This window comes from Berghia stephanieae, chromosome 2 (genome assembly GCF_034508935.2).
Source record: "Berghia stephanieae isolate SIO BIC M18660-M18661 chromosome 2, UCSD_Bste_1.3, whole genome shotgun sequence".
In the NCBI taxonomy this organism is placed as follows: domain Eukaryota; kingdom Metazoa; phylum Mollusca; class Gastropoda; order Nudibranchia; family Aeolidiidae; genus Berghia; species Berghia stephanieae.
In genome coordinates, this window is record NC_088361.1 from 94,862,194 (window position 1) to 94,889,059 (window position 26,866).

Consider the following 26,866-nt stretch of genomic DNA (forward strand, 5'->3'; position numbering starts at 1 on the left):
GGCCCCTGTAAAGCGTGTTGAGCACAATTTGTGGATATTACTCTACACAAAATTCTGCTTTTATCGTTTATCTAAAAATGATAGAGCAATGGGTGGAATTCTCCTTTGGGTGGATAGACTAGGGCCTTCTCTGCACCGATGGATTATTCATCGGTCTAAAGCCTGGTTATTTCTTCTATTTCTCTATATCAATATCCATTCCGTGTGGTCTTGTGTCTTTACTATGGGACCAGACGACTGGGTTGTCTGCTACATTATATTATTAGATCAAAGTGACAAGATGGGGAGCAGACACTGTTGTAAGATAGAGATCTGAAGATGTGTGTAAGAAACAGTGCCAGACTAAACAAAAAAGAAAAATACATGAAAAAAAAATTAATAATCTTAAATAACCAGCCTGCCAGGAAGCAGGATAGCGATGGTCAGAAAAATTGTCGACTACACCCGGGATTAATACAAGGGGGCAACGTTCGGTCTTTGCTTCGTACCCGAAAGAACCGAGTTCGAATACCCGCTGCGCTGTGTGGCCTTGAGCAAGTCACCTCGCCCTAGCTCAGTTTGTGGTGTTGCACTGCGGCTGACGCTTGGGTTATTCCAGTCTTCCCTTGGAATAGACCCTAGAGACCAATTTCCCCTATGGGATGAATCTTCTTTTCCTTTCATCTTATCCCGTATTTTGCATGGTTGCCATAATGAATGGCACATCTCCATGCATCTTGGTTCAGCGCATCATCATCCTCCAGGCCCAGTTCTTTGCCTTATCCCACCATCTAGTCTTTGGGCATCCCTTTTTCCTCTTTCCCGCTATTTGTAAGTCCAAAACTTTCCTTCCCACTTCCTCTCTCGTCTCTTTACATTTCCGAACCATCTCAATTTATCTTCTCTCATCTTTATTATTTAAAAAAATAATATTTTGAAAATGAGGCGAGTGCTCTAACAATTGAGCTATCGGGACCCATGGTTGTAAAAGAAGATGATGCATGGATTCTTGTTTGTGTACAACTCATTGTATACGATGACTTCGTGATGAAGAAACCACTCGTTTTATTAGCTTATATATCTAAATGAAATGAAAGTGAAAATAATAGGAACAGGTACTGGTTTAAGATATATTGTGAAAAGATATGTATGAAAATTGACAGGCGAAGTGGAAAGAATATATTTTTTAAAATAACAATACACAAATGAATAAAACAAAACATACAAAGATAATAAAATACACACATAGAAATTCAACTTGTCTCGATTCGGGTTCAAACCTCAGATCTCCGGATTACCAACCAATGATATGTTACTTGAAACCGGCTAATTATTATTTTGATTATCATGGTTTTTTTGACAGTACCAAGGGAATTAACCATGAAATTTGTCTATATAATAATGTTGCTGGGTTAGTTGTTCCCCTTGATTTTCTATACAAATAAACCAAACCCGATTCAGGCAAATCAACAAAAGGGGCTCTTGATTGGTTACTTGATTTACTAATTTAATATTTTTTGAATTCTAAAATGCTATATTCATATTTCTCAATGTTCTCTCTCAATGACCATCCTCTCTAAGTGGTTCAATGTCCCAATTCAATGTGCGGCTATGTGGTCTTGCGGTATGACACTTGCCTTCAATTCTGACCGATAGGTCCAGGGTTTAACTGCAGCTCTCAGCAGCGCAGACTTGAGATCTTGATAAAAGTTCTTTACCTACACCCTCTCGACGTACTCAGGTTTAAAATAAGTACCCTGTCGTTAATAGCGTTATCTTTTCATGTCACACCCTACATTTTAAGTGTTGCTATTGGCAAGTGACCCATATATAAAAAGCACGTTTAGTGGAAATTGCGCATACCCCAATCCGTGAGGTCTGAGGTTCGATCCCTAGTTGAGGCCAGTTGATTTTTTTTTCTTGTAGTTTTCTCTCTGCTTTGTCTGGTACTGTTTCGTACATTTTTATAGATCTTTAGATATAGTGACTCGTATTATATTCCCCATAAAAACTACAGTAGATAATAACAAGGTAAATATTCACCTTAACAACGCTATTCTCACACCGCTTGTTCGTTTTCCGTGTTTCATTCATCGTATTTTGTTGATAAAGGAAAAAAAAACCCCCCAAAAAAAAACCAAACGTAACGGCCACATTATCTGCCCTTGTTGATTAAAATAAAGTTTCCATTCCATTTGCTATTGTTATTTATTTCTGCGAGCTTCAAACAGCAACATTTTCAATTTCAATTAGACAGCGCCGGTAAAAAGGAAGAAAATGGGATAGTAAAAAGTTCTAGTACAATTAAAGCATCCAAGAAAAAGTAAGACAAAGGGGAATTGGTTCAAATAGAGAACAGGTCTAGATTCCAAGAGCATACCACCAATGTACTTACTTTGAGATCACCTATAAGTCTCATCCGGACACAAGCACAAAGTCCAACAAAGAGGAGTTCACTCAAATGCTTACATTATACATTAAAAATAACAAATATAATAACACATAACAAAGAGATGATTTACAAGGAAAACAAATATAATCTCCCAAAACAATAGCTATGCATTTGACTGTTTCCCTCCCAGCCAGGGCTAGGACAAAAACAAGTAATCTCATTCCAAGACAAAGACATAAAGCATGTTGGAAAACAGATATAAGGGGATAGAAGACACAGTAAGTACCTCCCTGACCGCAATGGGAGGCCACGAACCCCACCCAGTTTCTTGACTTCTTTCCCCTCAAATCGTCAATGTTAATTATCTCTGGCCGTCCATAAATATCCAAATAAATTGTGTCTTGGCCATTATCAATGTTTATAAGCCACGGAGGACTGTTATCAAGTTAGTGTTGAAGATATGTACGTATTTTAAAGGCTGTGCTTATCTCTTTGAATACCTGGACAGCTTCGAGGATCATCTCAATGACTAAGCCATAGATAGACATGCCGATATTGTGATTTAGTGACTCACATATGTGATGTTATATTTCTATCTGGAATCATGTCCGGATGAAATCAATCGAATCTTCTAACAAATAAACACAATAGGAAAAGCTTTGGCTTTTTGGAGAGTTACAGTTTATTTTCAATAAAAGATCATTTTGCATTAAATTCCCTAATTTAGGTAATTTTACTTGAGCAATATCAACTAAAACTGCCCAAAGCCTTTTACAAGGGGTCCATAGCCAACAGTAACACTTAATATGTAGGCTGAGACATGTAAGGCAATGTTAGTTACATTAAAAAAAAAAAAGACAAATACAACGCTGTTAACGGCCAGGTCCTTATTTTACACCTGAGTATGGTTAAAGAGAATGTGACTGAGGAGCCTTTCTCGAGGACTCAGCTTTGTGCAACTCGGTCTCAGAGCGGGACTGGAACCTGAGATCTACCGCCGGTCTGAAGGAGAGGGTCATACCAAAAAGCTGCAAACTTCTTAAGCATATAGTTTACCTTGACACAACACCAGGGTCAAACGTACAGTTAGATAACCTTTATATTTGTAGAACCATCCTCTGGTGGGCACCGCTAGATAGTAAAAAAATATTGTAAAAAATAAACAAAACAAAACCAAATAAAATAAAATGAATGAAAAAAGACCCAATCCCAACAAAAACAAATAAACAAACAAACAAGACAATAATCATTTTTGTAAACCCACATTAGTAATAGGCGTAATTATGGAATAGATGCAAAACACATGAATGGGTAAAAGAATCTATTTATTTCATCAATTTTTATTTCATATTGTATGGCGAAAATATACAAATTAAAAGAATAAAAAGTGGTGTATGCAGTAAATGTGAAAGATGATGTTAAACAACAAAACAAAACAAAAAAATCATATCCATATTTGAATGACCAAGTTCTTTCTCATGAACGTTTAAAACTTAAAATTGAGAAAAAATAAAAATAATTAAAGTACTCGCCGGTTTATAGCGCGCTCTCGGGGAAAAGCAAAAAAAAAAAAGCGTGCTAGATTCTGAGCGTGCTGAAATCCGATGCTATGAGGTAACGACTTGTTATATAGATATAATTAGGTCATCAAGCTCCAGTGTGTCATACTGCATGGTGTGCTGGAATTGGACATGCTAGAATACAGTGAGTACTGTAAAAAAAAAAAAACAACAAAACAAAAAACATAAGCATAATTCCCTATTGGGGGTCCTGGTAGCTCAGTATAGTTGGTAGAATGCTCGCTTCACACGCATAGAGACCAAGTTCGATCCCAGGTGCAATCGAGATTTTTTTTTTCTGCAGTGAATGGGTAGACATTAAAACATGAAGACAGTATGACTGGGAATCGAGAAGAAGAAGAAGAAGAAGAAGAAGAAGAAGAAGAAGAAGAAGAAGAAGAAGAAGAAGAAGAAGAAGAAGAAGAAGAAGAAGAAGAAGAAGAAGAAGAAGAAGAAGAAGAAGAAGAAGAAGAGGAAGAAAAAATGCAAAGAGTATTTGCCAAGGACTGAGCATTTGGCCATCTACAGCGGGCTCGAACCAGGGACCTGGTATTCCTTCAGAGCCATTAGGCCCACGGTGCCTGATTTATCCCGATTTCTACAGCATGAAAAGGACAATAGAAATTTCTTGCTACCCTTAGGATATAATGCTAGTCATCGCAAAAAAAAAAAAACAAGTTTGTCAGAGCTCACAGACCCAGCTACCCAATCACTGCTGGGTGGACAGGGTAGTCAGAAATTTTTTTTTCGACAACACCATGATCGATCTCAGTCCTTTCACATGTGAAAAGATTGCTCTACCAACTGAGCTACTGGGAGTTCCAATAAAACTGGTCTTTAATCTTCATAATTGATAGTGGTAGTAATAATGATGATTGGACAATAAAATGATAACCTAAACACAGGTCTTATATCACAGATACAACGTTAAAACAAGACATGAGAACTTGTCATTATTATTATTAATTGTGCTTTCTAAAATTCAAGTGTTTTCTGTACAATAAATGTAAACACATCGTGTAAACATAACATATCAAAAATATGTCGTAATATCTAACATATCAATATCAAAAATATCAAAATTTGTACAAACTTATAACATAAAGTATATCAGAATGATTACATTAATGAATCCAACTCACCCAACCATCCACACCCCAAACATCGTAATATCACAAATAAACCCTTATAACAGTACAGACCAGCCCAATAAAAATTGGAAAAATTCGTCGTTTTCAGGAATAATACAACAGTAGATGTCACAACAACCTTTAAACTTTACAATTTCGGCATTAATAAGTGAAAATAATGCTTTAGACCCCTTTATATACTAGTACTAGCTCTGGCACCACAACTTCGATTTCAAGAAGTTTGATTGAATTAATGATTTTTTTATTGTTTTCGGGTTGGATCCCAAAAATTCGTGGTAAAGTATACTCCGGAAAATCGCACACCTTGGGATCAGCGAAAATGTTGCAGTTATCCAAAGGGGAGTTTCCTGTCCTCTATTGCAACATTTTACACATACATGTGGTTAACTCAAACCAGATGTTGTAAATATTGTTCGTAGTCCACCACTGACTTAAAGAAATTAGCCATGATGAGAGACAATAATCTCTCACCAACTCGTTGGTCACAATGTACAGTTGTCAATCCAAAAACAAAGAATTTCCCTCTGTCTCTCTTTGCAACTGTCATTGTCCACCTCTTGTCCCCTCGCCTCCTATTAAATGGCCACAGATGACATACTGCAAAGCCCCTCCCTATTTTGTCTCTAATAAAGTGGTGACACACTACTGTCACATTAAATCCTGCTCACTCTTGATTTTTTCAACTTGTCACGATTTCAACCATGATGAAATTTAATCATGATATTTTGTTTAATTGATTTCTTGAATTTGCCACTTTTTGAGGGTGAAAATTTGATGCAATTAACCGAAGTTTGTTGCAATTAACTAGTGACTTTTATAAAGAATTAATTCCGTTACTTGGGAAATGTTGCTTTTAACCAAAAGTTAACTCAGTTAATCACAACATTTCCCAAGAAACGGTTAATGGAGTTGCGATTATCTGGAATGGACTGTACTACATATTTTTTTAAAAGTAGGCAGGTCTGCTTTTAATATTCTACGGCAATTTCTGTGACATGGAATTAAACTACACATCCAACTAATTTTAGGCATTTATGGTGTGAGTATGGAGAAAATGAAGACACGGTTGAAGAGTTATATGAAACCAACTGTCTAAATACGGTACTGTATTATGTCGGGATGACTGAACCTGATGAACACAACTGAGTTTCAAGCTTAACTTTGAAAAATTTGAATTAAAATAAAAACCTTCATGGAGAAGAATGGGTTGTATTGTTTTGTTTTTTTTTTAACTCCAAAAAGCGAGGATTTTAAAGTTTATATTATTTTGACTTTAATCATCTTCTTACTGACAGTTTTCAAGATTTTTACTGAAATGTCATAGCGACCGAACACACACATTGAATTTTTAAAAGCAATATGTGCATACGATACATAGTTTTGTTGACTTCTTGTAAATATGACAAAGATTTTTCTCTAACAATTGTGATTTGTAAAACAAAGCTGAAAAAGAAAAGTGTTGTCTGTATCGTAACGGATGTGACAATTTTCCAAAAGTTGGTGAGGAGAGGGTTAAACTTAATTTTCGATATATGGTTATTCACTTTGATATAATACCACATTGAGGCGATGGGTCACAAGTGGTAAATAGATAAATTACAGTAGAATCCTGATAAATCCAACACCATCAGACCAGAAAGATTAGTTGACTTTAAGCAATGGAACACACTTAAATAAAGAACAGAAAATTTGGAACCAATAAAAGATGCTGGCTTTAAGCAGGAGTTGACTTTAAGTGTATTGACTTTATCCAGAATCCACTGTAGATAAAACTAATTTCCCTTTTTTAATCCCCAAAGGAAATTTGTCTTTAACATATATATTGAGAAAAGATCAGGATAGACGTCATCAACAGTGCAGGTATACAAGCAAGGCTAAGTTTCTTGCTCAAAAAATGAGAAACAAATAGCAGGTTTTGTTTGAAATTGGGACCCCTGGGTTTAATTGCCATGCCTTATCTACTCAGCCATCTCACCACCACCGAAACTATACAAGATACGAAATAGATGGACAGCAATAAGACCAAATAGGCAATCCATTGAACAATGCCATTCTCTCATCTCTCATTCATCTTTAGTATTTCATTCATTGTGTTTTGTTCACAAAGGGGAAACCCAAAACGTTCAAATTATCTGTCTTCATTAACTAAAATGAAGTTCAACTCCATTTGATTAGTGTTATTTATTTCTTCCAGCTTCAAGTAGCAACATATTAATCATCCCGACATAATATTGTTATGAGAAATAATGAACGAAAATGAAAAAAATAGCTTTAAAAAAGAACAAAATACTAAACATGCAATAGTTCTGACTCTAAACCTTTCTTCAGCCAATATCAAAAACAGTAGAAACGTTAAAACATCACTTAAAATCAATACAGACTTTGACATGCCAAATACTTCTCTGCCATCTGTCTGGATTTTATGTGATTTATCAATGGTTTTACTGTTTTTGTTATTGACTAAAGAAGGATTTTGAGCCCGAAACATTCTGTGTTTAGTATTTAGTTCTTTTTCGAAGTTGTTATATTCAATTTTGTTCCTTACTTTTTACAGTCCACAGTTTCTAGCTGCTTATTTTTCTCTTTTAACGTTTAAAGATGACTGGTCACATACGGTGTTATATTTATTATTAGATATAAACTAAGCACAAGATTTTATCAGCATATTTTGACAGAAGATCGATTCTTCATGGACGGAGTCCTGGGTCTAAAGGAATTATTTAAATTGGAATAGAGCTGGGCTTCTAAAACCTTCTTGTCAAAAGTATCGGATAGATATCTCTCCTTGATGTCGTCCCTTAACGTTTGGCTAAGCTGGGCCATGGCACGAGTCTGAAAGATAAAAAAAACCAAAAAAGATTAAATATTATTTTCATGATAAAAAAATAGGGTCATTTTTTCAAGAATCAATTGTTACTTAATTGAATAACGTTACCTAACAAGTATTCAACGAAAGAATAATTATATAAAATACAATCGTTGCGACCTACTGCACAGACAATGAATTAATTTTGAAAATAAAAATAAATCAATGATGTCAAACCTACTGATTGATTCAATTAAGACTTTCTAGATCCATAACCACAGAAAAATCAAGGCAAATTAATTCTATAGGTGAATGCATTATCACAGAGTCTGTCCCTTAGTTGTGTCCAATACAGTGAACACTATTAACAGGATAGCACATACCTAAACAATATTTTGGGAGGGGGGGGCTCTGAGTGAACAAAACTTGAGAAACAATTCATTAAAACAACATGCCATACACTGAGATACCAGCCCCGGGTGGAACACCAATCAAGGGAATGAACTTGGTAGATAATGCATTCACTCAATAATAATAGAATATGACGAACTAAAATTTAAAAACCTCTTGCAAAACAATTCATTAAAACAACATGCCATACAATGAGATACCAGTCCCGGGTGGAACACCAATCAAGGGGATGAATTTGGTAGATAATGCGTTCACTCAATAATAAATATAGAATACGACGAACTAAAATTTAAAAACCTCTTCCCCCCCCCCCCCCCCCCCCCCCACCAACCAACACCAAAAGAAGAAAAAATATTTTTTTTTTAAAAGCCCATCTGAATTCAGAATCACATTACCTGAGCTACGCTTCTCTCTTTCTCCTCCAACAAGTCATCAACTTTTCTATCCTTCTCATGTAGAGCACACTCAAGATCTGATCGCCACTTTTCAACCTCTTTGTGGATTCTGAACATGAGAAAAAATAAAAGGTAAAGTGATATAGAATGTGGAGTCCTTAAAAGCTGTAAGGCCCATGGAGACAGAATTAATCCCTATTCCTATTTGGTAAAAAGAAAACAACAATTATTTGCTACCAATCAGATAAAATGCTGGTCTCTTACAATTTCCTCAAAATCTAAAGGACCCAGGTACTCAATAATTAATAAAGATCTGTATGAAAGGTGCCAGACAAAGTAAGAAAGAAAAATAGAAGAAAAAAACCATAACAAAAAATCAATTGACCTTGACTGAGGATCGAACCTCAGACCTTCTGATTACTGGTCAGACGTGCAACCATTACACAACAGAGGCTCCCGATAGTTGGGACAATTTTTTAATACTTATATTCTTCACAAGGGTACGCGCTTTACGCTGTAAACCCTCGCTTGCATCAAACAACATTGAACATGAGAGACGAGGACGAAGACAGTGGAGTTGCTCCATTTTATTTTTTGAAAATATCAAATTAAACAAATTAAGGATCAGCACCAATATAAGATAAAGATCTGAACAAGTGTATATGAAAGGTGCCAGACAAAGCAAGATAGAAAATAGAAGAAAAAAAATGATCCAAAAAAAATCAGTCGACCTCGACTGGGGATCGAACCTCAGACTTTCTGATTACCCAATCATTGATGAGTGAAAAAAAAAAAGGGGGGGGGGAGGACTAAAAAAAAATCTAAACTACATCCAGGATCGTGAAACAAGCTATCAGAACCCTGATAGGTTTGCTTAGATTTAGCTACTGCCTTCCTAAATGGAGGGGTTTATTACTCTTTTAACTATCATTATTAATGTCTGTGTCACATAAAATGGGAGCTCAAACTAACTTGGAAATGTTCTTTCTCTGCTCCAACTGCCGTCTCGTCCTGTCCTTCTTGACTCGCCAGGCTTTGAGTTCAATGCTGCGATCTACAACCTCGGCTGCTTTTTCTTCAAGCTGATGAGAGAAAGGAAATCAAAATGCTTAATGAACGGTAGGGAAAATGAGAGGATATTAATGAAAAACTTGATTCCATGTCTGACATTGTGTCCCAAGCTCAGAATTTCTTGAAGTATTCACCTTCTATGATTATTGTGATGGTTTCTTGTGTACAATAATATCGTATTGATTTGAAATAAAAATAAAACAAAAACAAGTAGAACAGCGTTTCATATTTTCCGCAATGTGACCAACCGTCTCAAAATGGTATTTTGTCGGGGTGAATAAGACAAGCAAGAGTGAATTTATATTTGAAATGATACGAGATACAAACTTTTGGACTATTGCAAAGTAAAAAATTGTATATATTTCCTAGAATAAAGAACTGACCTTAACCCTGTTTCATATTTGTGTCTATGAATACAATTTTCAGCCACTAGTCCAAACCGACATAATACTGATTTGAGATGGTGAGTCATAGATGTTATTTATCCCATTACGTCCAAAAAAAAAATTTGTTTTTAAAAAGAGGACAAAATTTGAAGTCGTTAGTCTAACAACTTTACAATTGCTCTTTTTGATTAATATAAGACTGTTTAACTTTGTTTATTTATTTACCCACAAAAAAAATCCCAAAAAACATAAATCTTTTTTTTCAAGTATAATAATAGAAAGCAATTATATATTTTGTCCTAAATGCCTGTGTTTCCCAACTAAACAATTTAATTTTATTTTGAAGTATTGGAACCTGAAAACAATCACCTCAAGTTTTCTTTTAAATTTGAGGTCATCACCAATATTATTAATCTTTTTCTTTTTTTTTTCTTTTACAAAACCAATAGAGTGAGGAAGTTAAAAAGAAAGATCAATATATTTTACCAGTCCACTTCACTAATTGACAGCAATAATTACAACCCATTTCCTCCTCCTACTCGTTAACAAAATGAGCAGCTTTGTGTATCAATAAATGCTCACCATCTTCTTATGGAAAAGAATTCCTTGTCTCCAGGCATCCATTTCAGCCTCCATCTTCCTGTGAGCACTTCGAGCCTTCCGAAGCTTTAACTCCTCATCTCGTCTATAACAGAATAAAAGAAAAACACATTCGGCAAATGAAATGTTTAATAAAATAAATTTTTAAATACTATTCCATTTTTCATGAGGCTATATGGTCTAGTGGTATGACACTCGCTTTCGGATCGGAAGGTCCTGGGTTCGAGCCTCATGCTCGGCGCATAGTTGAGTCCTTGGAAAAGGCTCTTTACTCATATTCTCTCACTGTACTCAGGTGTAAAATAAATACCTGGTCTTTAACAGCATTGTCTTTGTCTGAAAAAATGTAATAACGCCTAACAGGCGTCATGTCCCGTCCTATATGTTAAATGTTGCTGTTGGCCAGGGACCCCTTGTAAAAGGCTTTGAGCACATTTAGTGGATATTGCGCTATTAAAGCTCAATTTTTTAAATATTTTTGTTTTCATCCCATAGGCGAAACCTGTCTTTAGGGTCTATTCCAAGACAAGACTGTAATAACCCAGGCATCAGCCGCAGTGCAGCACAGAAAATTGAGCTAGGGCGAGATGACTTGCTCAAGGCCACACAGTGCAGCAGTAGGTGATCGAACTTGGTACCTTTTGGGTACAAAGCAAAGATCGTACTGCTGAGCCACGCTGCCCCTTAATAGAGCAGCAAACAACTAAAATATTTATTTCAAAACAATAAAAAAAATTATACCCTTCTGCATGTGATCCTTAGATGCTGTCATCTATGAATTCTATAAAGGAATACAGATAATTCATCAAACAAACCTCTGATGTCAACAGCCATCACCCATGTCAAAACTGAGCAAATTGGGGGTTAATAATCTTGCCCAAGAAAAAATGGCAACTGCCTGAAGCGGGACTCAAACCCAGGACCCTCGGGTCACAGTAAATGCCTAAACCATTCTGCCACAACCCCAACCCCCCCCCCCTAAAAAAAAAAAAAAACCCAAAAAAAACATTAAATTGCGTTATATCGTATGTAACTATCTGACACAAAACACAAAACAGAAATACATCTCGGTAAATTAGGTGCTGAAATTAGAATTTTTGGTTTAAAAAAATATAAAACTTATCCTGTTCATGATTTATTGCGGAGAATGATAATAGTTTTTTGTGGATTTGTGGTATGACACTAGTTTTCAGACCAGAAAATCCAGGGTTCGAGTCCCGCTATAGGACAGTCCTTGGAAAAGTCTCTTTACTCACAATCTCTCACCATGCCCAGGTGTGAAATAAGTACCTGGCCATTAACACCTTTGGGTATGACGCTATATAAATGATCAGGTCTTTATTTTTTTTTCTTTTGATGTGAAAAACAAACATTTCATATTTCTGACCACTCTATTATTATAAAATTATATTTTTCAGCATATAAGAATTCACCGAGGTATAATACTAGATTGCATTGTGGACTCACAAATCATAAAATAAAAACTTTTTGAAAACAGATTGAAAGAAAAAAATGTAATATGATTTAAGTATGATAATAAAAATAGAGTGTTGAATAAATTCATAATTTGACAAGTAATTGTAAAAATAAAAACAAAAATAAAACAAAAACAAATGTGAGCTTTTATAAGGCGCAATATCAACCACATGTGCTCTAAAAGCTGTACAAGGGGGCCTGAATAATCTCACTCACAAACACCCCACCCCCCCCCCCTTTTTCAACCAACAAAAATGAAATGCTTTTACTGTCCGAGCACTGTCCAAGAGAATATGAGAAGAGAGCTTCTCTGGGTACTCAACTTTGTGCCACCAACAGCCGGACTTGGACTCAAACCAAAGACCTACAGGACAGGTCAGAGATTGAGTGTCGTGTCAAAACAGCGTAAGGCTGAACAAGCGCTAAATTAACTTATTTTTACCCATTTATCAATAGTGGGTTGGTTATTATACATGTTCACAAATAAATGTGATTCGTTAATATAAGAGATGATTCTGTTACAGTGGAATCCTGATACAGTCAACACTGCCTGGCCAAAAAGATTGACTTTATCCATTATCAATGGAAAACAGAAAATTTGGGATCAACAAGAGGTGTTGACATTAAGCAGATTCCACTGTATTGTGTTTTCTTCTGTTGTTAATGAAAGACGGATTGTCAAATCATTTTTTTGTAAAAAAAAAAAATGACTTTAAAATTTGGAAGAAAAATCTAGAAAAAAAAAATATTAATAATAATAATAATAATAATAATAATAATAATAATAATAATAATAATAATAATAATAATAATAATAATAATAATAATAATAATAATAATAATAATAATAATAATATAATAATAATAATAATAATAATAATAATAATAATAATAATAATAATAATAATAATTATAATTGGTTGTTCACCTCTTCTTTTCCAAGATTTGGTTTCTAGTTTCCATTATATGTGACAAATTGGTTTCTGCCTTTCCTAGTCGGCCTTCAATTGAACTTCTTAGAATTTGACTGTTTTCTCTAAAGAATGTACCAAAAAAACATAGGTGCAAATGATAGGTGATTACATTTGATAAAATGATAAAAATATTAAATAAAATTCCCTTTATTCACCCCATAGGGAAATTTGTGTCTTTAGGGTCTATTCCAAGGGAAGACTGGAATAACCCAGGCATCAGCCACAGCATAGGGCTGCAAACTGAGCTAAGGTAAGGTAACTTGCTCACAGCCACACAGCTAGCAGGCATTCGAACTCAGCTGTACCGTTGAGACACGATGCGATATAGAGAAGTAAATGTAATGTTAGACAACGTGAGAATAACATTTTCTTATCAAGATCTGACATAAAATTTTGTATATATAAAAATTTTTCAAATTGAGTCGTCTTCATTTATTATGTATATTCTTGTAAAAATAATAACAATGAAATAAATGCACATTTCTATTGATAAAACATTTTCAGATAATTTTTTATATTTTCGTTGCAATAATTGACCTTATAATACAACTAAAGACTAAGTCTTGTATACAAAAAATAAAATTCTGATATTTGTTTATAATAGTATAAAATGCATCAACATTGGTAACACTATCATGGAGTGTTGATCCAATTCAATGATTACCTTTCTTGTTCTTTCACAGACATCTGTCGTCTCTCATACAGCTCACGTTCACGGCGATTGTCATAAAACTTTTTCTGAAAATTGGGGATAATAAGATTAAATTATTGTTTGACACTTTGATTATCAAAAAGTTTACATAAAAATAAAACAATCAAACAAACAAAAAAAATGAACACACACACACACACGCACACACACACACACACACACATTAACACAAAACTACTCTGCTCATATATACATATTTATACTTCATGTTAAATCTTTCAAACACTGTAGAGTGAAACTACCCCTAGTGATATTCAACAAAATAAGAAGAAGCTACCCAAGTTTATGGTTTCCCACTCAAGAGTGGACGCCCACTTATACTCATTCCTACCATCAACATTGAGACAGCAGAATAGTCTCATATCTCCAATGAAAGAAAAATACTGTGGTCTGTTGAATCTTTTAAATTGAAGTTACAGATTTAAAACGAGAGGGGAAGAAGGACACTAATGAATCAAATTGTCATAATTTTCAATACATAGCAATAGCACCTAGTTAAGTGATACGTATGACCCATATTTTATCTTTATATTTACTAAAATCAAATTCATTAATAAAAGTACACACCAATGAACAGGATACAAAATCAACTACGAAATTCATGCCACGAACATCAAAGATATGGAATTCTAAAAAGTGATGTTATATTTCAAACAAATTCGTGATGCTTACTAAAGTATCTTGATGCAGCTTTAAGTCTTTCCTTTCACTGGCAGACGTTATTGCTGAGTCTTGTTTGACCAAGATTAACCGTTTGGTTACGTCTGCCTCTCTTTCACTGGCTTTCAAATTTTGTTCCTGTAACAAATCAAAAAAAAATTGTATGCAAAAAATGTTTCAATTAAAAATCAAAATCAAAACAAAACAAACAAAAAAGGGGACGAACAAATACAAGTCAGAATAAGAAAAAGAAAAACCCCCATTAAACTAACATAATGACTGCAAATTTTGATGGCTGATGAGGTAAAAAGCAAAACAAATAAAAACAAACAAACAAAAAAAAAAAAACACAACCAAAAACAAATATAACAAATATGTGACCCACTGTCTAAAGCGGTATTGTGGCAGGTTAATTTAGGTTTTAAAATTGAATTTATAGTCATTATACATTAAGTGGATATTGCATGATATAAATCCTCGTTTTTTTTGGTTTTAAAAAAAAATATAAAGTCAACTCATTTTTCTGGAGTTGATTTTATCAGGATATCACTGCATCTTTCTATTTGCCTGTTGTTTTAAGTCCTTCAATCTTCAACCTTCTGTCTGCATAATTACCTGATTTGCTTTTTTAGCCAAATTTTTGCTGACTTTTTCGGCTAAATGGTGTTCCTGCAATTTGAAAGAAAAAGACATTTTATATTTACTTTTCCAAAATTAATGGGGAAAAAAGTGATTGATAAAAAAATAAAAATAAGTTAATTAATTAAATAATTAATTAATTAACTCAAGTGCTCTTATGGAAGTCAGATTACAGAATATAACTTAAGACCACCATAATGATTAATAACAATAGTCAATTGGAATGGAAGCTTGACTTTAATGAACAAAGACAGAAAATGTGGACATTTCCGGTTTCTCCTTTACCAACAAAAACATGATTAATGAAACACTAATGACATCTGTCTTTAGTGTTTCATTAATCGTGTCTTGTTGGCTAAAAGGCTACCTCCCTAATCTTAATTGGATGTGACAAAGTACTTTAAATCAGATTATGCTCCAATCGTTTGTAGATTGCATTGAACTAGAATAGGTGAACAGAAGGCGGAAGGTGTTGGTCAGTGTGATGTTAGGATTAAAGAGTCATAAATACTCTTTATTTTAATGGTTCCTTCCCGAAATAAATGTTTCAGATCTGAAAACAAGAATTTCCAGATTATGGTGAACAAATAAATAAGAAGAAATTCCGTCCCCAGGCAACCTGTCCAGATAATGGAGACATCTGGATTGTGAGTTCCGGATTATAGAGACCTGACTGTATATAAGCAATGCTTGGGTTGCTGGATCCATTAGACCAGGTGGAAAGTACTTTCAGATAGACTAGCATCCTATCCTAAAGATACCGAATAATTTCTGTCAGTTTATTATAAAGAAACTCTTGTTCCACAGGCCCTACGTCTTTGAAGGACTATGCTATTCTAAATTGAAAAAAACCCAACTAATTTGAGCCCGATTTCTAATATTTTGACGTATCAAAACCATGCAAATACTATTGAATCGAAAATAATCTAAAGTGCAATCAAGTCCTTTCATAGCTACATAGATATCAAAGTGAAAGCAACAAATTCTTCATTTTGTCTGCTGGGAAAATGAGAATTGCAAATTGCAATTTCAACAAATGAATGATTTGAGACTTTTGCTTTCCTTTTCTTCCTTGTATATTTTAACACACATTCAAACACAAAAAAGCCCTCATTCAAACAATCACCTGCATTTTAAGTTGGTCCATTAACCTCAAATCAGCCTTGTACTGGGATTCCTCAATTGACAATTTTTTAAGCTCCAGCACTTCTTCTTCCAAGTCTTGCCTTCTTTCCATTTCTCTAGCCTGTAAAAATATGATTCAACTTTTGAAAAATGAATGATAAAAATTATATAAAACAAAACGTCCTTTATTCATTCATTGGGAATATTTCTTTAAAATTTTAAAAGATAAACACAATTAAAATAAAATTCTCTTTATATCTCTAAGGAAAATTTATCTTTAGGGTCTATTCCAAGTGATAAGATGATGTCTGACCAATTGATGATGTGGTGTGCAAACAAATAATCTATGGTGTTATATTCAGTTCAATTCTACCATTTTCTATACTTAAATCTTCTTCGACATTATAAGAATAAGGTGTTATAATTTGATTTTTAACCAAAATCAGTAACTTATTGACCTTGAGGAAAGACCTTGTAGAATCAGTCTTTTGGCTCTCAGTTCAATACAATTCCCTGCATCGGTCAAAAAATTATATATAATGAATTACCATATTAAATCTCAAACAAAAATAATGACCTTCTTCTCATCTTGAATACGATTTTCCTCAGCCAGTAACCGTCGTCTTTTATTTTCAGCAATGATCCTCAAAGCTTCTTCTCTCTTTTTCTCATCATCCCACAACAGATTTGCTTGCTTTGTCATTTCTTTTGACCTCCTGTCTTCATCTCTTCGCTGCTGCATCAACTGAAGAATTTTTTCATCCTAAAGATTTTTGAAAGAACACTGTTACATATGTTAAACTTAAACTTAAGCATTAAATTAGATAGCAAAATATCCACTTAACGTCTTCAAAACATTATACAAGGGGCCAACAGCAACACCTAACATGTAGGCAATATTACATTTTTAGGAAAGAGACAGCGCTTTTAACAGTCAGGTATTCATTTTACACAGGAGTACGATGAATGAATTTGAGTAAAGAGCTTTTTCCAAGGACTCAGGGTGGGACTTGAACCCTGGACTAAACGTCTGAAAGCCAGTGTCATATCACTAGACAATAAACTCCGCACTAAATACTATATTCATTGCTCTCAATAAAACACAAACTCAACCAAAGTTGCAATGTGTTTGGCTACAAATTCAATTTTCAGTATCTTAATCACCACGCCATAGCACAAGTTTGAAACAGTGGGCTACATTTCTGCTAATTTGATATATATCCATTTCTGATATTTTTTTTTTTGTACTTTCACAAGTCTATAAAACAAATCTCTCTTTGTTTGACATTAATATAGGGTTACCACAAATTGGTACAACGCCTAATATTATAATCAAAGTGATTTTTAAAAAACAGATGAGATTTTTTACCCTTGCTGGAAGTCTGATAGTCATATTTGGAATGGAATTGGTTCTGACATTTATCTTAGATCCAAACGTCACAGATGAGCTCATCCGTTGGGATTTCCTCCTTCTTCCAGAGCCCGGTCTAGTTCTTCAGAGAAAAAAGAATGGACAGAAAAAAGATAATGATCTTTAGTTGGTAGTTGGAGGTGTGATAGTTTAGCACTCGCGTCACATGCAAAGGGACCAAGATCGGTCCTAGGTGTAGTTGAGATTTTTTTCTGAGAATCTGTTTATCAAGCAATGATTGGGTAATTGGGTCTGTTAGATCTGCTGGAAAGTTCTTTGCGATATACTAAAATCCTATCCAAAGGATAACAAGCAATTGCTATTGTCCATTTGACACATTAGAGACCGGGACAAACTCTAGCTCCACAGGTCTAATGGCTCTGAAGGACTATTATACGCAGGTGTAGCTGATTGAAAATTAAATACATCTTTTAAAAAAAAAGAAACTTGAGAGCTGGTATATAACACAATATCCAGTAAATACGATCAAAACATTTTTCAAGTTGTTCCCAAGCCAAGAATAACACATAACATTTTAGATGAGGCATGACTCCTTAAGACACTGTTATATTTTATTTTACTTTTAGACAGAGACAAAGATTTTACAAGCCAGGTACTCATTTTACAACTGAGTACAGTGAGCGAATGTGACTTCAGAGTCTTTTCCAAAGACTCAACTTTGCTCACTTACAATGGGATTCGAATGAGACATCGCAAAGGTCCTAAGGTAAATGTCACACCACAAGACCACAGGATTATCTTATAGATTTTTGTTTTGAAACTTCTATTGCGTGTTTCAAAGTAATAAGGCGATCAGTTGATCAATGCAGAAAATGGTATTTTCAAGTGTGTTTTTCATAAAACAACAAAAATTCTTAAACAACTTTCTAACAATAAAACATAATTTGTACTTATCATTGATAATGAAAATAGTAATAATACTTACTTGAGAACAGATTTTGGCCTCACAGGATTTTTGTCTTTCTTTGACACAAGTTCTCTGTGAAGTTTGGAGCTTTCTTTCTCAGAAAATCTGTGAAATTCAAAATCAATATTAAACACAAAAATATGACAACAACACGGTTGTGTCAGAAAAGTAAAGATTTAAATATATAAACAAAAATAGGAAACAAATATATGAATCTATCAACCAATAAATTATCATTTCATAACTCAACATACATGAATAAGAAAATGAATATATTTTTTTTTAATGAAATCAAAAGAAAAATGTAATCAACAATTTCATCATCATCATCATTGCCTTTTTCACCCTGGGTCAGGGTATAGGCTACAGAAAACAGAATCAACAATTTAGTAAATTTAAAATAATAAAATTGAAGAAATACTTAACAACATTTTAATCTTATGTCAGAGATAGTCACTCCCATCAAATTTTATGCTGATGGCTCCTTTTATTAAAAAAAAATTGTTCCACAGGGTCACCTTATCATCAAATACCTATACCCATTCTTGTTTAGCATGACTGTTTTGTTTTCTTTTTAGAGACCATAATGTTATAATGCATTTTGGCTTGAATATTCCCCTCCCCCCTCCAAGCATTAATTAGACCATTAGCATCCTCCACACTCCTACTCACAAGACACAAACATACATTTTACCTATGACTCATAATTTATCATTTTTATTTTGTTGTACAGCTTCTCATTTTTTAAAATCTTTCACATACTGATTTAATATTGCTTTCCGCATTGGTCTTTTAAATCTTTTTTTTTTCTTTCTCCGTTCCCCGTTTTTTTCAGGGTGAGGGGGGGGGGGGGGGGGAGTGGGGAGAGAGAATTTGGGTTTACCTTGATGCTGTTGCTAGTTTTGGTTTTCCTTTGAATCCTGCCGGTGTTGTGGGTGCTATTCTTATTTTTCTGGTTCTTTTTTCTTTTAATTCTGTAATGAGACAATGACAAACATTAGGAGGGCCCTTCACTAATTCTGAACAACTTGACAATACCATGCAGTTCTACGACATTATGGTTTGGTGTCATGCATTGATTTAATTCTACAAAGATCATTTTTACTTATTTTTCAAAAATACCTTTAATATCTAGATAATAACTTTAATAACAAACAAAGATATAAAAAATAAAAGCACATTTAGAACTTCATTTTATTTCCAATGTCAAAAAAAAAAAAAAAAAATCACCTTCGCTTGGCATCTTTGACAGTTTGTTTTTCAGTGAAGCCTGTGAGCTTTTACTGTCATCATTAGCAATAATTCTACCTCTCTCTTGGCGACAGAGCTTGAGTTTTTCTGTAAAAGAAAATCAAAAATATATGAAGTATTTCAGATGCAAGCTCTTTAGCTGGGACAGCATCATTTAACCCAATGCCTTGTAACTAGAGTGATTGAAAGTAGAGGTACTATTGTATAGGAAACAATTAAAAACCTTTAGGTCAGGAATTCTCTACTTTTTGACTTTTTAGTACTAGGTATATATATATATATATATATATATATATATATATATATATATATATATATATATATATATATATATATATATATATATATATATATATTATATATATATATATATATAATTATGGTAATAATTATTCAAAAAATCCATCTCCATCCGCGCTTTAGTATGCTATGTAGTAGATACAATGATCAAGTGTTATGTATAATTTGTCAAAGGATATGAGGAGAGAGAGAGAGAGAGAGAGAGAGAGAGAGAGAGAGAGAGAGAGAGAGAGAGAGAGAGAGAGAGAGAGAGAGAGAGAGAGAGAAAGAGAGAGAGAGAAAGAGAGAGGGAGAGTAAGATAGCGTGAGGGAGGGAGGGTGGTGGGGGGTGGGAGGAGATCAAATTATATTTTTACTTAATTGAGGAGCAAATATAAAATTATTTAATTTGCAAAGAACTATGACTGTGGTTCTATACTATAAACTGTGACTCAACACCAAGCGGTCAAAGTCAACTAGTTTTTCTATACTTCATTAAAGCTTTACTCACTTTGTCTAATAACCTCGCCCTCATCATAAAGTGAATATATCGTTCTTAAAGGTATGTCTTGAGGTAGAAGTTCCTCTTGAAATTCTGACAATGGTTTGTAAAGTAATTCAATCGGCTGAGGAAAAAGAAAGTGGGTAGATATTATCAATCTGACATAGTTTATCTTAATGTTTTCACAAGGGAAAATCAATAACAGCAGTTCTATTACAGCTTCATTGAAGATTTAGTTCCATCGCGATTACTGTTCTCTAGTGTGTGGTTACAGGTTAAAGTTATTAAACAATGACTTCAGAAATTAGGATTAAAAAAGAATTCAATTTTAAAACAAAGCATAAATGTCCAAAAAAACATATAAATGCAACCAATTAAACTTAAACTTAATTTGTCTTTAGGCTATTTAGTATTACCTTGCCCTACATTATTCAAAACATATTCTTCAAGTGACTCAGAGTCATTTAATCCTTTATATTACTTGTTTAACAGTACATCCCCACCGAATTCTGATCTGTCATCTTCTTCATCTCTCCCAGGAAATGCCAGCTAACTTCACCTCTTTCGCACAAGACCTTCTCCATGTTTTTTATTTGGCTTTTGACTCATAATCATAGTACTAGTACTAACATTAAATTCAGATCCAAACTAAAAGAAAACTTATTGCAGACCTGCATTCTTGATATTGAAAATTTGAACATTCATAGTTTTTAAGAGATAAAAATAGTAGTCACATATAGTTCACTGTATAGGTCAATAATTTACCCTCACGGGAATTAAATAACAATTCAAAATCCTTTCACTTATGTAGTACGATAGCAAAAACTTTCATTTTCATTTATTTTTCATGACTTTGAGATGCTTAACATGAACTTCTGAAATTGGAGCTAGCATTTCGTAATTCTAATGACTAATGACATTTTCGTAAGAATAATAGACAGGTGTGCTGATGGTTTGATGGCACGTGAAAGGAAAATCTCCCAAAACATGTATTGTGTAAATGAAATGAAATGATGACAAATCCCATACCTTAACATTAAGTCTGGAGCAAGCTTCAAGTGAACGTGGACTTGTAAGAACGTATTTACTTCCTTCAAACTTGGCATCTTCCAGGTTGTTAAGATCGATGTGAACACTTAGATCTGTGGATGCAAAGGAGGAATCAAATTATAATTATTATCACGCTAATTTTAATGGCGTGGGATAATATATTATCTACTCATTTTCACCGGGTTATTTTTCTTGTTTAAATCTTCATAAGATATCGACCTTATTTTACATTGGCATTGCATTTCATAATATTACACTAATTTTAATTATTATAATTATAATTTTGATTTAGAGTTGGCAGTTGGAGCCCCTTTGCAAATTTATTTTCTATTTTAGAAAATAATAATAAAGGTCTCACTTTTAAACTTATAGGCCAATAACAATCTAAAATAAAATTGAAACACTGTGTTCAGAAAATTTTGTACTAAAACTGCTTACAGTTTTCACAACTAGATATCTACTTATCTACAACTACATACAAGTCACGACTTGCACATTGAGAAAGGAAAATGACTAAAACGGTATTTCTGATCATAATTCTAAAAATTGCAAAAGACGATGAGTCATTGCAGTACCGAGTGTTTAGTATTTACAAGTCACTTACCCCCTTCCATCGCAAATGGGACAAATCTATCCTTTTAAAAAATGCAAACAAGTTCTCATCCACTCTATCTGCTTCAAATGATTACACAGACGCCATTTTACAACAAAAAGCAATTAAAAAACAAGCATTGGAGACGGAGAAATATGAAACGAAAGTTTTATTTATTAATTCTTTCTTGTTTTTTCTTTTTTTTTTTCAGAGACGATATGGAAATAAATTATGTCGTTGATCCATTATAATATTGACTTTCATTACAGGTTACAATTTATACAGCTCAATTATTGTCAAAATTTAGACATAAAATATTAAAATCACGACAGGGAAATAACCGGACCCGGCAGGTCTACTTTCGCTTTCCATTTCGGAAAGGTCAACAAAACTGAGAAAGAAACAAAAGCTTCTGTCGGCATTGTGAATGGCTAACAGTCCGACTCATTTGACATGAATTTTAAAATTCCACGTCGCATGCCAACCTCTGTTTACTTAATGACTTTTGCATTTGGCATTATAGGTGGTATATATATCTGGAGGCCTGTGTTTATCCAATTACGAAGGGAAAATCAACAAAAAGAATTGGAATCGGAGTTAAAAGTAAAGAGTGAATCCAATATCTCTGACTGAAAGTTGAAAGTGAAAGAGAACCAAAGTCAGAGGTGTAACGATCTGGGTTTATCTTCATACAGAGCGTTGACGTTGCGGTGTCAACGGCGGTAAGCCTTTTTCAGTAACCTATTTAACGTTGACATGAATAAAAAGTCTTTGTAAATTGTATCGTCATTGTAATTGTAGGCCTACTAATGCTCCAATTCTGAATGGAAATCTAGAGTAATACCTACTGACCTACTGTGTTGTGTTGTATTTATATGTTCATTAAGTAAGAATGTGTCTTCTTTCAAAGTGAAATTATCTGAAGCAGATGATGTGAGCTAAGAAAATTTAACAGCATGCTTCGATTACTATACTATAATGCCGTATAGTGTTTATCATAATATCACTATACTCATGGCGCTGATATGACCTCTTAATGTGTTGCAAGCGCCGTAAAACCATTAAAAACAAACACATCTCTCTATACTCAGTGGTCTTCATCCTTTACTTTCACATAACTAAAACTATAGGTATTTAAAGATAATAGGTGGTTCAGAGGTCTAAACAGGGTGAGGGGGTCTACAGTTAATATTTGGTGGTAAGGTATTTTTGTGGTAATAATTTGCCACAATAAGTTTTATTCCTTTCAAAATCTAAAAGACTTTAATGATCTCAATTGAACATCTCGATCTAATGGGTTTGCAACACTTCACTAAAAATAACAAGATATCTCCTGCAGGAAAAGAAAGGATGCCTTTGGTGAAGAATTCCTGTCATGACCTATGCAAAGCCACCCCATGACACAAAAAGCCACGCACAAAACAGTCAGAGTAGACTCCGGTGTAAATGTATTGCTATTATTTAATCCAGCTTACTTGATCCCTTTGTCTGCTCAACATAGCCTTGATAAACTTATAACCTGAGACTGAGCCCATAGCTATCTACTTGCTTGTCGGCTGAAACAATTAGTCCCACAGATCCTGATCAGTACTCAACAACTTTAACACGTGTAATAGATTAAAAAGAAAATGCATTACATTATCAGGTATTGCAATGCAATTTCTTCATCACTGTGTCACAATATTTGTGATAAATACTCACAAACTGCGGGGCTCATTATTTCAGATGACAGGCAAGTAATTAAGATGGTTATGCCTAAGAATGTCACAAATCTAGAAAGCGATCACAAAACAAAAATGAAAAGTGAGTTGTTAATGGAGCTCAAGCAAATAAATGATTTCATTGGTTGAGCTAATGAATACAATTCACAGAATCAAGTTTATTGTTGTGTGATTGTCGTCTTATTTTATGACGAAATCTGTTGTTCAGTTTCATGATATGAGTCCTCGAAGGCTACGGCACAACGCAACTTTTTATGCTTTTTTATCTTGCTTTGCTCAGTTTAGTTTGTCAAAACCATGAAACCGTTCATGACTGCGGGAACATTTTACGAAGACAATGATGGAAATAGTTTGGGAATTCTGTCCTTCTTTGTTGGGCCTGTGAGTTTGTCAAAAATGTGGTGCACTCCAATGAACAATTAATAACTATTTATTGTGTAAAGCAGTTAGCAGTGGCATTGTCAGGATTTTCTGTTTATTTTTAAGTTTTAAAAAGCATTGATTCTATAGCAATATTTTTATGTGTAACACTTTAATATGATATGCTGGGCAATTGATTTATTTATGATATGATATGATATAAGTCCAGATTTATGTAGGCTTTTATAGCCTTTTATCTGCTCTTGTGCATTCGTGAACGTATTTGATTCACGTCTCTCAAAACTGGGCATGCCTCATAGTGGAAGGAGGTGTCTGAATTTAACTCTACAAACAGTATTTTTCTGTTTCACAATAAGTGTCGAGACGGCACTTGAATGCCTGCAATGAAAGGGCGTCGACAACTGTTGCAGGCAAGCGGTTCCATTTACTGAGAAGTTCTGCCTAAGGTTTAGAGAACACCTTTCCTTGGAGAGATTGAATCTATATCCTCTGGTGGTGCTGGTGGAATCAAGCTTGAGGAGGCTCATGTTTACAGAGTATAGATTATGTGTGTATTTGAACACTTCGATAAGGTCTCCTCTATCTCTCCTATACTGCGTGCTCGGTATTTGTATCTTTTTCAGTCTCTCTGTGTATTCTAGATCTTTGAATCCAGGAATAACCCTAGTTGTGTGTCTTAGACTTAGAACACTTTCTATCAGGTCTTTGTCTTTCTGCAGTCGTGATGCCCATGCTACATTGCCAAATTCCAAGTGGGGACGTACAAGTGCAGTGAACAATTGTCTCATGTTATGTTATCTTTATCAAGATGAGTGAATGATCTCCTAATGAGGCCAACGATCCAATGATTATTTCATTGAGAAAACTCCCTGTCAAAACCATACACAGAGATTATTGTTTATTTATATCATTATAGTTATAGCCTCTTTTATTATGCACTTATAGTTATCAATAATAAATTTTTAATAAATTTCGATCCTCAGATAACCTGACATTTTTCGTGTCATACTTCAGCACATGCGTAACAAGTGAATCAGAAATTACTGGACATGGCCCCTGGTATTCACCAAGTATATAAAAAACCCCTTGCAATAGTTTTTGGTATGGCAACACTTGGAGTTCTTTACTTGACCGTTGGAAAACAGTACATGCAGCATAGAGAAATGGTTCAGTTTGAATCAGAGGCAAAAGAAATATGGAGGTTAAGACAGCAGAGTAAAGAAAAGCAAGAAGAATTAAGTGAATGAGACGATGTGTGAAAATAATGCGGATAAAATGAGGGAACAGCTCTCAAAACCTGTTATGTCATATTTCCACTTTTTCATAGAAAACTGCAATTGTTTGTCATTTAGAAGGAAAACATTTGTTTAACTTTAATTATAGAGCAATACCCTGAGTGACTGAGTGTTTTGACTCCTCAAATTTTCTCTGGTGATTTTATTAAAGATATCTGATAGATTGGTTGAGATGCATGATAATTCATTTTCTGCCTGGATGTGACTTAGCAGGTTTTGAAAGTCATCTCCTCAAATAGTTATTCATTGCTTGAGTGACAGTCAGGAACTCTTTGGGAGATAGAATCGAATGGAGATGGAGCTTGGGAGAGATAGACAAATAGAGAGAGAGAGAGAGATGTTATTTTTACTTCTTGTAACTTGTGTTTCTTATTCTTTGTGAATGTCAAAAGAATTATTTTGCATTATTTGTTTTTGTTCAATCTTTAAAGAACTGTTAATGTGAATTTCTTTAGAAAATAAATTATAGATTGTACCTATATATTTGTTTCTTTTTGAAAATATAAAAATCAATTAATAGTTTAACATATTCGGTATGAAGAGGCAGCTTGAGGGCCGTGTGGCTCAGCAGTACGGTCTTTGCTTCGTACCTGAAAGGTACCTAGTTTGATCACTCTGTATGGCCTTGAGCAAGTCACCTCACCATAGCTCAATTTGCGGCTGATGACTGGGTTATTCCAGTCTTCCTTTTGGATAGACCCTAGAGACACATTTCCTCTATTGGATGAATAAAGGGAATTAAAAAAAAAAAAAATTGAAACAGCTTTATTCCTATTGCTTAGCCGGTATTATGAAATTAGTCATTCAACACCATACTGGGTGGGGTCTTTCACCTCCCATAGTCAGCAGGGGGTCACGGTGTGTCTAATATCTTCTGTATCTGTTTTCCGAGTTGCTTTCTGTCTTTGTATTGGAATGGGATTACAGTCCACTCCGGATAATCGCAACATTTCCCAAGAAACGGAATTAATTCTATATAAAAGTCACTGGTTAACTACTGCAACAAACTTCGGTTAATCGCAACAACTGTTTGCCCTCATGAATAGTGGTAAATTCAAGAAATCAATCTAACAAAATTTCATGATTAAATTTCACATGGAAGAAATCGTGACAAGTTAAA

General features: G+C 34.2%; 1 protein-coding gene and 1 long non-coding RNA gene across 3 annotated transcripts; one reads left to right on the forward strand and one right to left on the reverse strand.

The window, feature by feature from the left end:
- Window positions 1–3,679: 3,679 nt before the first annotated feature.
- On the reverse strand, window positions 3,680–22,724 carry LOC144965913 (uncharacterized). 2 transcript variants are annotated; one of them, XM_078901762.1, is made up of 17 exons: window positions 22,362–22,724; window positions 21,737–21,849; window positions 20,717–20,831; window positions 19,906–20,013; window positions 19,559–19,649; window positions 18,694–18,780; window positions 17,706–17,829; window positions 16,914–17,099; window positions 16,338–16,457; window positions 15,188–15,241; window positions 14,585–14,710; window positions 13,865–13,938; window positions 13,155–13,262; window positions 10,733–10,835; window positions 9,666–9,775; window positions 8,694–8,802; window positions 3,680–7,913 (listed from the first exon to the last, which is right to left on the reverse strand). In XM_078901762.1, exons 1-17 carry the CDS (start codon window positions 22,369–22,371, stop codon window positions 7,740–7,742), a joined length of 1,812 nt encoding a protein of 603 aa, XP_078757888.1. In that variant the 5' UTR covers window positions 22,372–22,724; the 3' UTR covers window positions 3,680–7,739. The 2 variants fall into 2 exon arrangements, with proteins under 2 accessions (XP_078757888.1, XP_078757889.1); XM_078901763.1 differs by having other exon boundaries at window positions 17,754–17,829; window positions 22,362–22,465.
- Window positions 22,720–26,225, forward strand: LOC144965914 (uncharacterized). Its single transcript, XR_013644123.1, has 2 exons — window positions 22,720–23,071; window positions 25,435–26,225. It is a non-coding gene; the product is annotated as an uncharacterized LOC144965914 (long non-coding RNA).
- Window positions 26,226–26,866: the final 641 nt, after the last annotated feature.

Excerpts from the sequence above, each read along its gene's own strand:
- LOC144965913 (XM_078901762.1), bottom strand. Across the intron at positions 17,830-18,693 it reads AGGCCAAAATCTGTTCTCAA|AACTAGACCGGGCTCTGGAA; the intron begins GTAAGTATTATT and ends TTTTCTCTGAAG. Across the intron at positions 7,914-8,693 it reads AAGAGAGAAGCGTAGCTCAG|ACTCGTGCCATGGCCCAGCT; the intron begins GTAATGTGATTC and ends TTTATCTTTCAG.